Below are 13677 nucleotides of genomic sequence, written 5' to 3'. Positions count from 1 at the left end.
GCCCCCCCCCCCCCAAAAAATTTTTTTTTAAATTTTTTTTCAATGTTTATTTATTTTGGGGACAGAGAGAGACAGAGCATGAACGGGGGAGGGGCAGAGAGAGAGGGAGACACAGAATCGGAAACAGGCTCCAGGCTCTGAGCCATCAGCCCAGAGCCTGACGCGGGGCTCGAACTCACGGACCGCGAGATCGTGACCTGGCTGAAGTCGGACGCTTAACCGACTGCGCCACCCAGGCGCCCCCAAAAAAATTTTTTTTAAATAAAAAAATTTTAAAAACTGGAACACTTCCAAAGACTTGAAAACTACGAAAGAACTATAAATGAAAATGGCCTTAGAAATCATCTTTATTTAAATAAACATGAACAATATTTTCTGTCTTCCTTGAACATTTTTGCTTTGATGTTTGAATACTGACAATGCCAAATGAATTAGGCAACTCTAGAACTCTGAGACACATCCGTTATTTATTAACCTTCCACTAGGCACAGGGACAAATGGTGCTGGACGTCGTCCTCTGTACTGAGGACCCAACAGTGGGTACAACACAGTATATGCTCTCAAGGAACTTACTGTCCAGCGGGAGAGTCAGTACATCAAGACGTGAACACAACAGTTCTACAGCAGCACTAAGTGTGAGGCACCTAGTGAGCACACAGTAGGGACACGAACTCAGGCAAGAGACTGATGGGGGGCCACGAGAAGGAAGTGGATGTTGAGAATAAGGTGTTGTAGGCAGAGGGCTATTGTACATTGCTGCTGTTGAATGAACACGTAACTCTTAGCCCCATTTAACCATAAGAATAGAGAATGTCTTGGTCCTCTTAGTCCACTACCTACAGATATGAGGCTCTCAGTAAATATATGTTAAATAAAACTGTATCTTACATTTTTATCTGCCCTCCTCAACTTCATTCCTCACTATTAAAGAGAGAGCAATGCTTTTGAAACCCCATGCTTTCAAGGACAAAAAGGGAGAGGCAAACCAAGAAACATACTCTTAACTATAGAGAACAAACTTATGGTTACCAGAAGTGAGATGATGGGCGGGGGGGGGCGGGGAGGGGCGGTGAAATAGGTGGTGGGGATTAAGGACGGCACATGTCGTGAAGAGCCCTGGATGATGCATGGAATTGTTCAATCACTATATTGTCCACCTGGAACTCAAATAACGCTGTATGTTAAATATACTTGAATTAAAATGAAAAAAAAAAAGAAGCCCAGTGCTTTTAAAGCATGCTGATATTACTTCATAATTTTTATGTTACAAGCGAGGAGGAAAATATAACTTCTATAATAAGAAGACACACTAATGATCTCTGTGGAATCCCCAGTCAAGTCTTCAGGCAATTTTCTTTAGGCCAAGCATGGTGTAACATTTCAATGATACAAACAAGCACAGAAGGAATTGGTTTTATTCTTATTGTTCAGAAAGAGATATAAATAAAATTTTCGAGGAGTACAAACATTTTTCACATACCTTTCTCAAATATTCCAATACACCAACTAAAAAAAACTTGCTTTTTTTTTTCTGGCAAAAAGAATTTGCAGATAGTTTAATAGACTGTGACAGTTTGATTAAGAAAAGTACTTAGAGGAGTGTCTGGGTGGCTCGGCCAGTTAACTGTCCAACTCTTGGTTGTGGCTCAGGTCATGAACTCACAGTTTGTGAGATTGAGCCCCACATCGGGCTCTGCACTGACAGCATGGAGCCTGCTTGGGATTCTCTCTCTCCCTCTCTCTCTCTCTGTCCCTCTCCTGTTCGTGCACTCTCTATCTGTTTCTCTCACTCAAAATAAATAAACTTAAAATAAAAGAAAAGTGCTTAGAGTGGATAAAACCAATGAAGTAAGGACCCAAATCACAAAGGCCTTTTGCATCATGGGACCTCCTGAGTTACTTTTAAAGGTAGGCTGTGATGTGCCATCATGCCTGGTAGAGCAGTGAAAGCCACTAGACTTGTTTCATGACATGCATACTACAAATTTGTCCCTTTTTGTTTGCACACTATTAGCACAGTTTCAAAAGTTTTCTTACCAGTTCCCTGGGTCTCATGTTAAAAAGAATTCTTTCCGCATTCTCACTGTCGTGTCTGCTTTCCATGATGGCCAGCAAAAGCTTGGAGGCATTGTTCTAGAGATACAGATTTAGTTAATGCACATGAAAAGTCTATTTCATGGATTAACAATCCCTGCATTTGTTTTGATTGACATTACCAGGAGCATTTTTTAAAAAACAAACACAATTTTAAACTGCTAATTTCATTTGGCTAACTAACATTTTAAAATAGAATGTTTTAGGGGCGCCTGGGTGGCTCGGTCAGTTTAGCATCCAACTCTTGATTTGGGCTGAGGTCATGATCTCACAGTCATGGAATCCACCGAGCATGAAACATGCTTAAGATTCTCTCTCTCCCTCTCCTTCTGCCTCTCCCCTGCTCACCTGCACATGTGCACACACATATTCTCTCTCAATAAATAAATAAATAAATACATAAATAAATAATAACAAAAAAATAAATTAAATAGAATGCTTTACTTCATTGTCAACACGAAATAAAAATAATGAATCATGAGGGCTATGTTACAAAGAATATTTTAAATATTGGTGAAAGGGTGTTTTAAATACAAAATTGACTTCGTACGTAATGCATTAAAATACAGTATTTTCCTTCACTATTTTCTAAATAGGCATTGCCATGATGCCATTTTAATAAGAAAGTAAGGTGAGGGGTGCCTGGGTGGCTCAGTCAGTTAAACATCTGACTTCAGCTCAGGTCATGATCTCATGGTTCGTGGGTTCAAGCCCTGCATTGGGCTCTGTGCTGACAGTGCAGAGCCTGCAGCCTGCTTTGGATTCTGTGTCTCCCTCTCTCTCTCTGCCCCTCCCCTGCTCTCTCTCTTTTTCTCTCAAAAATAAACATTTAAAACAATTTAAAAAAATGACAGTAAGGTGAACCAGTAGCAACGATGTATTTTATAGAAATGGTATATAATTTAAAGAATTTAGTGTAATAGTTTGTAACATGTTAGCATATTAGCATACCAAAACTTTAAATAAATTTAAGCAATAATTGCTGAGAATTAATTTAAAATTCTACATTCACAAGTTAGAAGTAAAATATAAATTTATTGATAATAGTTTATTCGTCTCACTATATGCCAGTATATATGCATCATGTTTTATCATCTGGGTTGTTGAAGAATAATATTTTCTAATTTTGTTTAATAGAGACTAAAAATAGTTTATGTTGTCTTTAATGTTCCAATTTGGTTTATAAATATGTATTCTCAAACATTTAACCTATGGATTCCAAAAATGTTTCTGATATAGTTGATTTATGATCCAAAGAATTACAGAAAGTCTTATTACACAAAGCACAATATCCTCAACATGTGGGAAGATGTTTCTTTACACTGTTTTCAATAGCACCGCTCCAGAATTGTGGCCACCTGTGAAATAATAAAAACCACCTGGGAGATATTTCTACAGTGTTTTTGCAATATTTATTTAGATGAAAATCTCAACCTCCACACACAATCTTTGATAGGAGCACAAGAGAAGTAGAGTCAAATGGCTTTAAGATGTTTCTCAGTGAGTCAAAATTAACATCTTACGGGATAAAAACTTGAACTGAATCAGTTGCTTGATGTATGCAGACATTCACTACATAAATTTTGTTAATTTTATACAAATTAATTTTATTGAGTAGTTTAATACTAAATTCTCTCCACTTTTTTCTTTCACGAGTACAGCCTAAAGACTGTCTTTACATGACTAATATTAGTAGCAATGATGTCTGATGATGATGGTAGCAATGTCCTGAAAAAGCTTTAGAATTTTGTAAGGGAAGTGGCATTATTTTTTTTCTGTTCCATTTTCAATTTTTAAGCATTGGTACTAAATCCTAAAAATCCATTTTTATAATCTAGCATCCTATACAAACAACGTACATAAAAAAAATAAGGTTCCAGGATTAGTGGAGCTGAGATCCTCAGACCAATCTGAACTGACCCCACAGAATTTAAAGCTAAAACCTTGGTAACACTCACAGTATTCTCTAATGAACCTTACTTAACAGGCCCAGTACATAATAGCTTAAAAATACATCCAATTTCAGAATACCATTGGCAAGATGATATTTTTTCCAACCAATCTTCTTTTTATACTATGTTGGAAGAATAGAAATCTTGTAAATGACCTACAGAAATCTGAATCAAATTGAAAGTACAAGAGCCTACATACACTAAGAAATCAAATGTGTGTGTCAGTGTTAACAGAAGATTTTCTTCCAAAGGGAGCTAGGAACCTTCATAAAAAAAAAAAAAAAGCTACCTATTTACAAATTCAACACTTCACAGTCACAGATCAGCTATGAAATATAAATTAAAAATGAAAGGATAAGACATATGCATAAAAAATTCATAAACCTATATAGTAAATGAGTCTATAGAATTAAGTACAGTTAAAATTATAAATAATTAAGCAATTAAATTTAAGAATGACTAATATAAAATAAAACTTAATTTAGCATTTTTGCTATGGCATACTCTATAATGTTACGGAGAATTTATAATTAAAAGCATTCTACCCATGGAAGCCCCCTAAAATTTGTCACTTTGTATTGCTCTGCTTTAAAAACATTGTTCTCATATTGGCCATTATACATAAAGCTTCATAGATTGTTTGGAAAGGTATATATGCCTTGTTCTTTAAGTAGAAGACTATATTTTAAATATTTCAAGTTAAATCCATCCCTCTGGTATTTTATACATGTCTTGATTTAGCCAACTGTCATATTTTGAAAAGATATACATAATGGTGCCTAGTAACATAAGTGAAATTTTAAATAATCCTTTATCAAAAAAGCATTTTCATTTGAATAGATAAAAATATTTATATACGGTTAAGTAATACCCCATCATTTAGTTTTTTAATAGGTCTGGATTTGTAAATAATCTATACGCCTATACTTTGTTCTAATCGATGAATCACTCAGTATTTCCCTCTATTAAGTTACATCAATTAAAAATGAGTTTTTAGGCCAATAAAGGACTTTAAAAGCCAAAGGTCAAGGCTTCTGTGTGTTTTTTTTTATGAATTATGATTAAAGATGAATATAAGATGAAATAAACATTTTTCTTTTAACTCAACCTAAGCTATCCATCACATGGTCCTAGCTTGGCTTCATTAACTAAAGCATGATGTTAACGAAGAAAAGGATACAAGTTCAATCTATGTAAGGATCATCTTCATTCTATTCTATGAACAGAAAGACTGAAGGCTTTCACTGAAGTTAAAAAAAATACAAATTCATCTCGTCTATGAAAAGAAACATTTGCTTATTAGGAGCTCTTAGCACAATCTTCACATAAGCACAACATATGATTCCATTATATATCGAAATCTATATTTAGAAACAAAATTATGGGGGTGCCTGGGTGGCTCAGTCAGTTAAGCATCCAACTTCGGCTCAGGTCATGATCTCATGGTTCATGGGTTCAAGCCCTGCCTCGGGCTCTGTGCTGACAGCCCAGAGCCTGGGGAGCCTGTTAGGGATTCTGTGTCTCCCTCTCTCTCTCTGCCCCTCCCTCTGCTCATGCTCTGTCTCTCTGTGTCTCAAAAATAAATAAAAATGTTTAAAAATTTTTTTAATAAAAAAGAAACAAAATTATAAAAATGTCATTCCTATTCTCCCTAGCCATAAATTTACCTACACAAAGTTTAACTTAATTATATTTGCTGTGCTATTGGATAGACCTGTCTTTACAGAAAAATTGTATTCAACCAAAATTTTTTTACCTCTTTAACACTAAACACAATAATGTGGTCTTTAATAATTCATCTGTATTGAATATCATGCGTTTGGATTTGGGATTTATATAGTTTCTTGTGTATATTCATTTGTCTATTTCCATTTGAACAAAAACTTGATGAAATTTTTTTAAATGCCATTTTCTTCCTGATCTCTGATAAATGTAACTGCTGGGAAGTATGTGCACAGCTTAAGTTAAGGCAGCTTCTCAAAGGGAGTGTGAAAATAGCTTACAGTATTTGGGGAAAAAATAGGATTCTGACTTAAAAGAAAACAACTTTTAGAAAGAAGAGAGCCATAAAACTAGAATGCAGCCCTTTTTTAAATAGTCTAATTCATTGTGACTTGCTAGATAGAATTCTGTAGTCAAGATGAATTAAAAAATATATGGCATGGTGAATTTTTAACACCTTATCTTCCTCTATGTAATAAAAAATGTAAAATAAAAACAAAGGGAAGTAGTGAAACAAAGTAGCTACTTAAAAGACCTTTCAGTAAAGTACCCTCTAGCCAAACATTATCTCGAAGCTTGTTGGACATTTCATTAGGAATTTAGTGCACATTGTGCTTTTGCTATTCCTTTCTGTCAAGTCATTAGCTGAAAATAGGATAATATCTGGGGTTTTACAAGAGCTATTTGAAGATTCAGAGTCAATTCAGAAAGCAAGTTTTATATAGAACATGTCACTCCCTATCCCCGCCCCCCCACATAGTGGATTTACTCTACCTTTAGTTGGAGCACCAGATCCATTCGATATTTACCAAGAGGGTTTATGTCATTTAGAATCAAAGCAATGATGATATCAATCCCATTGGATTCATGAGTAGCAATACACGTCTAGAAAGCAAAATGTTTGTAAACAATATTTTATTTACAACATAAAAGCACTAGAAATTATCTAACATAAAATAACAGTCACCTTAGTTTTTTTGACCTTTAAAATATAATTAAGATTTAACTTTGAAGTCAAGGATTTAAGTTTCCTTTGTTCTTTTATATAGAATCTTTTAATTGATTAGTTTTGATTAAATGGCTTTGAATGCAGAACTCTGAAAGAGACCGTGTGTAACAGGTGTCTTTTATTTTTAACATGTTTATTTATTTATTTTGAGAGACAGAAAGAGAGTGAATGGAAGAGGAGCAGAGAGAGGGAGAGAGAGAATCCCAAGCAGACTCTGTGCTGTAAGCATAGAGCCTGGTGCCGGACTTGATCTCACAACTGTGGGATCATGACCTGAGCCAAAATCAAGAGGAATGCTTAACCAACTGAACTCACCCAATAGGAGCACTCTATGTATTATTATGAACTCACCCAGGGACCCCAGGTATCTTTTAAAATGAACCACTTTTGTAGACTTTCAAAGAATTTCAAAAATTAAGTTAAATACTCTTTCAACCAACAAATTACAATATTCCCTCCAATAGAGGAGTGTCTTAAATTCAGCATTTTAAGACCTGATCTCTCCTGGCTAAGAGAATATTCCCATTTATGAAAGCAGTGTTCGTGATATGCCTAAGGTCTGCAAGTCAATGTTATTGGCACTGATGTAGCATACCAATTTATCTGGTACTTAGTACTCAGTGAGTCACAAATGATGTTGCTGCACATGCTGCGTGGCAGCAGACAAGGCATACAGGTGCCTTCCAATGTTCTGGGGACATCCTGTCCATGATGATGGCTAATGAAAATTTGCAGATTCCTTAAACCTGAGTGATTTAGAGAGGAACCTTACTTGGGGAAAGTTTATAAAACATCCTGAGAGATAAATATCAGTATTTTGAAGTTAAGGTCTACTGTGCCCTGATTCTGAACTTAATTCAATTTATAGAACTTGAAAAACAGAAACCTGTGGGTTGGAGTTTGTGGAATTACATGTTATAATGCAGCACCCAGTCAAGGGGGTTGAAAAATGGAAACTCGGGTGAGTTAAATGAGCAAGAGTAAAATCAAGGTAACTCTGGAATGACTGCTATTTTTCAGAATGGGCTTCATTTCTCCTTTTGCACAAAATTTTTTTTACTCCCATGACACAAAGGAAAGGTGTCCTCTATTCATCTTCTACATTTCCTGAGGTTCTGATCATTAAAACACTTGCTAGACTTAGAGGGAATCGATTTGCAGATCATTTCTGGAATTTTCTGGCAACCTTCTTTTCTTGCACACATTTTCAGAGCACGGGGTTCAAAGTAAGTATATTTTTAGATATGGGATTCATGTCCATTATTATTACTTATATTGTTTTATTATGTTATTTTATTATTAGTTTTTACTTTTAGAACTTACCGGACTTAATAAATGATTTTTTTTAACGTTTTTATTTATTTTTGAGACAGAGAGAGACAGAGCACGAATGGGGGAGGGGCAGAGAGAGAAGGAAACACAGAATCGGAAGCAGGCTCCAGGCCCCGAGCCACCAGTCCAGAGCCCGACGCGGGGCTCGAACTCACGGACCGTGAGATCGTGACCTGAGCCGAAGTCGGATGCTTAACCGACCGAGCCACCCAGGCGCCCCAATAAATGATTTTTAAAACTCAACTTCATCCATTTATAAGACCAAAAGTGGGGAATATGTGTTTGGCATTACAGGTATACATGTTTTCACCAACAACAAAACCAAATCTCTAAATCTATATATTTTTCCTTAACTTTAAATCAATAGTTAAGTTTTCTTGTATCATTACCCTAGGAGACTGAAATACAATCCAGGAAAATCCAGGGAAAAATCTGAAAAGTGCTTTATCAGGGAACATGTGCATTGCAGAGGGAAGAAGAGTATCCTCATAACAAATTCTTTATGTCAGCAATTGTTGAGTTTTCATTCTACATACCTCTGTATGTATGTAGGCATATGTGTGTGCACATGTTTATGCATTTTTTGTGCATATGTCATATAGTTTGCAATAGAAAAGCAGCAGTTTTTTTCACACTTCTTTCTACATTATGCACTGATTTTGGTCCCAATGGCTACTTTAAAATTTATTTCCATAGACGTTTACAACCCGAAAACTTTTTCTTTCAGGGTGAATCCATGCTTGCGAGGGTAGCCCCATAATTAAGTGGATGTGAATGGTCAATTAATAAACTCTGGGGTGGCTCCCCTCCCTTTACTAGTTCAAGTGTCCTATCTTCTACTCCCACAATGTGTCCTTGATATCCAACAAAATGGAATCAGGCAAACATTCTGGAAGAGAGAGGTAAAATTTCACCCCGGAAAAGGTAATACAGTCAAAAGCGCACTCTTTTTAGACTCCATCAAAATCCTGAGTTTTAGGAACAGCTCTACAATTTACTGATTCTGTCACTCTGAGACAATAGAACATCACTTAACCTCTGAGTCAGAGCCTATTCATCCACAAATGGGAGCAAGACCTATTTCATAATTTTGTGAATATAAAGGAGATAATATATACTGCCCACTGCAGTGCAGTGGAAGGAGCCAAAGGGAGTGTGTTCTACACATCCTGGAAAAGAATCATTGAAGATGAAAACTGAGCAACGATGAAGAAATGCATTTTACTCTTTTTGGTAGGTCTGATTTTTATCTGGAACATTTTCATGGGAAATTTCTTTTACAATGAAATTAAATAAAAATATGGCATAGTATTTGCTAGTCTATAATTCAGTCTTTGTATGTTTTGCGAGAAAAGTAAAAATATCTGGCAAAGCAAGAAGAAAGACCTTTTAAATGTAGACAAAGGTTGGCTCCTTCACCAATTTGACCCTTTTGCTAATTAGTCATGAATACTTTTGCGTGAAGAACTGCTTTCACGGTTACCTGATTTTCATGGCATGGGCCCTGGCAATACTCCGTCAAGCTCTCCAGAGTCTGGTTGACCAGCACTACATTCTTCTCATTGATGTAGAGACCCAATAGGCCCAGGCCACCGGTGGTACTTCCACAAATGCAGTCCAAAAACTGAAGGGTCTCACAGACAAGGTTATAATTTGTTTTGTTGTTTTGATTCCTCAAGAAGTTCTGAAGGCAAAAGAAAATATACCTGAGGGGTTAAAAGAAATCACTGTGCTAATTGTTTTCAGCTCTCTCACTATGTGTGTTTTCTAACTCAAAAATATCCCCATGGCAATGTGGAATGGAATTGCTTTTTATAAGAAAGTGTTCACATTTATTAAATTTCCCCTGGGTTTAAGAAAAAGACTCTTAAGTTTTTCCTCAAGAATCTAAATTTCTCAGTATAGTTCATAACAAACATTTCTCAGTGTCATTATCTTCAAACTATATGGACAAGGCAAAAACAAACAAACAAAGAAGTAGTAGGAAAAGGAGAAGGGAAAAAGAAACTAGAAAGAAGTTCTTTAGGGAAGGAAGCAATCAAATTTTCAAGTAAACGATCCCTTGTAAACAGTGCAGCTTCAAACAGTGGATGATACAACCGTTATGGAGGGCAAGTTAGAAGCACCTATTAAAATTTTCAGTTAACATACAATTCCACTTCCTAAGTTACCATATTATATATATATATATATATAATATACCATATATATATATGGTAACATATATGTATATATATAATACATGCACATATATATGGTAACGTATATGTATATATATAATACATGCACATAAGACTACAAAGAGGTTCCCTGCACACTGCTTATTAATAGCAAAAACTGGAAACCATACCATACCTATCATAATGCAACTGGTTTAACAAATAATAGTACATCTAAACATTGGAATACTGCAAGGCTATAAAAATGAGGTACTTCAATATATACTGATATAAACACAGTCTAGTAATAATTTCATAATAAGATGTATTACTAAATGAAAAAAGTAACTCGAAGAACATTATATAATCTAGTTTTTTTTTTAAGTTTACATGTACAGATCAATATGCTTCTATGTACGTAGAAATTTCTCGAAGGAAGTATAACTGTTAACGTAATTTCTTTGGGGGAGTAAACCTGGTGAAAGGGGAGGCAGAGAGGGAAAGTTTTATTTTTATTTTATTTATTATTTATTTTTATTGATTTATTATTTAATTTACTTATTTGAATTTATTCCAACCACTTATCTTTGTTTAGGGTTTTTTTGTGTGTGATTTTTTCCCACTTTTTTATTGTGGCAAAATAGACATAAAATCTACCATCTTAAATATTTTTAAGTGTATAGTTCAGTGGTATTAAATAGATTCATAATGTTGAGCTGCCATCACCATCATCCATTTCCAAACCTCTTTTCATCTTGTAAAACTGAAACTCTATACCTATTAACTTCTCATTCTCCCCTCCCCCTCCCCCTGGCAACCACTATTCTACTTTCTGTCTCTGTCATTTTGACTACTCTAAATATGTCATATAAATAGAATCACACAGTATTTGTCTTTATGTGACTGATTTCATGTCACTTGGCATAATATCTCAAGGGTGATACATGTTGTAGCCTATGTCATAATTTTCTTCCTTGGTAAGGTTGAACAGTATTCCATTGCACCCATATACCACATTTGTATACCTATCTGTTGATGGACATTGGGGCAATTCTATATATTAGCTATTGTGAGTAAGTCTATTTGTCCTATTAAAACAAAGGTGTTTTTTTTTTTTTATAAGTAGCATTTTCCAAACTGTTTGATCCCACACTCCTGTAAGAAAAATATTTGATCAGATACTATGTATCTATCTGCTACATGGACAGACCAAGTGGATCAGCATAAGCATGTAGGCATATATCCAGTATCTTCCCTCTGGAAGTAATACGCTGGTCTCTGCCTGGCCCAGGTCTGCAGCAGCCCTCTCCACGATGTGGTCCACAAGACTCATAGCTTCTACCACTTATTAATTCCTGAGCTTCTCCTCTCCTTGAAGGATATTTAATGCAATTTACATGAATCTACTATCTCTTACCAACTCAGAACACTTGCACTGTAGGCTCTTACTAGAGAACACAACTTCAAACTCTGCTCTCTCTAATCCTGGACATATGCTGTTAGAGACTATTGCACCTTTCATGTAATTATGCCACAGTGACATAAGCAGTGTGCACCAACAACGAAAAAAACAAGAGGTGAAAATTCCTAAGCACCTACTTGACAAAGAAAAATGTACCAAAGAAGATGTAAGACCGGGATCATATTCATCTACAAAGGTATCAACCTTTACTGTCCTAAAAATTCCTCTTGTATATTAACTGTCTCTAATGAAGACATAAATATACTCTGTATCTTCACTCAAGATATATGAATTGGAAAAAAAAAGATACATGAACTGATTTGGAAATGATGAAAGCCCCTGTATCTACAAAACCATGAGAGGTATAGTTGAGGTAAATGTGACCTTACTCAACAAATACCAGAATATTAGGAACAGATAATGCTGAGGCTAAACAGATGTGAATTGAGGATACAAAGGATGATACTGTACAAGCCTGATTTTTTCACACATAAAGGAATTTTCCCTTCATTTTCCTTCACTTAGATGCAAAAGTTTCTTCCCGACTCAGAAGAGCACCATTGGTTTTATTGATTATCTCTCCAGAACTACACATTAGTTTCACTGGAATTTAGTTACCTACAATCACAGGCTGTATTCTCAACAATTACACAAAATAGAACAAATACCTGCAGCTCCCGATTGTGATTCTCACACAGCAACTGCAGAAACCTCAGTATGGGCTGCATGATGGCAATTGCAGGACTCATGGTTACTTCCTCGGCAGACTTTTCCTCGGCATTTCCCGCTTCGGATCCTGCACACATCATGTCAATTTCTGGATCCATTTCTCTTCGGTATGCACAATATGCTTTGGAGGTTGCCGAAGAAGCTTCTGTTAATTGCCCTTTCATTCCCTCTTTTAAAAGTAATGATGAATCTCTTACTGAAATAAAACAGTACTCTTAGATTTCTGAATTAGCTTCTTTTGCCAATTAAAAAACAAGACAACCAGTTACCCAAATACTCTAACAACTGAATCAAAAAACATTTGACAAGAGGTGCAACAATTTCTCCCAAAATAATCTAGCAACTACAGAATTAAATTTGCACAGGACATTAAAAAAAAAAAATCTAAATGTTCAGCCAATTTCAGAAGGGCTCGTGTCTTTCTGATAAATATAAAATATGAGAATTCTTGAATACAAGAAGGTGGAGGAAAATATGGCAAACTTCAAAATGTTATGTTTATATGATTTGTATTAAGTTCACTGATGACTTTGTCATTCCACATACCAAGAATCTTTCATTAGAGTAAGGTGCTGTAACTCCTATTCTTAAAATTTGGGTTTCATGAATACTCAAAAGGTTTGGGCAGTTGCTCTTTACCATGCCTTCCACAATGAAGTCAAACTTTTCAATGTCGCTTGTTCCTTTGCGTTAATAATGCCTTGTTTGAATTTGGTCCTACAAAGCTGTTTCAAGGTCAGCCCTGTGGCCATAGGATTTTAAGGATGGAGCTCCATACACAGAACCACAGATGGGATATTGAGATGAAGGTAAGTGAGATCTAAAGGTGGTGTGACCTTCTTTTTTCTCTATTCCCCCAAGTACTCAACTATCTCTTTACCTCTCATTCGTGGACCAGATGTCATCAATTCATTGTCATCATCCCTTTTTTTGTTACCTAAGTCTATGGTATTAACGGTCACTGTTGATCTTATCTCTTTCTGAGCAGCCTTCATTCGGTCATACAGAACTTTGAAGAATTTTTCTGACTTTTTTTGTTCATGTAATTGCTGGTAGAAGGAGTACTGCAAGAAAGCATATTTTAAGATATCAACACCCAAGGGGAGAAAAATAGTGCTTTCTTGCTTGAAATAAATATAAACATCATGAATAAAAGCACACATTTCATGTGCTGCCCATTATTTCATAAATTAGCAGCCTTTGCCAGTCTCCTGTACT

General features: G+C 35.6%; 1 protein-coding gene across 5 annotated transcripts in view; it reads right to left on the bottom strand.

Annotated features, from left to right (window-relative positions):
- The window catches only part of ITPR2 (inositol 1,4,5-trisphosphate receptor type 2), a 509643-nt gene that overhangs the window by 156066 nt on the left and 339900 nt on the right, over nucleotides 1-13677 (bottom strand). For all 5 annotated transcript variants that reach the window (XM_040488608.1, XM_040488604.1, XM_040488605.1 and 2 more), the window contains 5 exons: nucleotides 13340-13523; nucleotides 12399-12655; nucleotides 9593-9793; nucleotides 6543-6653; nucleotides 2038-2133 (listed from right to left, as the gene is read on the bottom strand). In XM_040488608.1, coding sequence (XP_040344542.1) covers nucleotides 2038-2133; nucleotides 6543-6653; nucleotides 9593-9793; nucleotides 12399-12655; nucleotides 13340-13523 — 849 coding nt within the window. The remainder of the gene's footprint in view (nucleotides 1-2037; nucleotides 2134-6542; nucleotides 6654-9592; nucleotides 9794-12398; nucleotides 12656-13339; nucleotides 13524-13677) is intronic.

The sequence above is a fragment of the Herpailurus yagouaroundi genome, unplaced genomic scaffold (genome assembly GCF_014898765.1).
Source record: "Herpailurus yagouaroundi ecotype Mexico unplaced genomic scaffold, PumYag 166, whole genome shotgun sequence".
Classification (NCBI taxonomy): Eukaryota; Metazoa; Chordata; class Mammalia; order Carnivora; family Felidae; genus Herpailurus; species Herpailurus yagouaroundi.
This window is presented reverse-complemented; position numbering and strand designations above follow the sequence as displayed.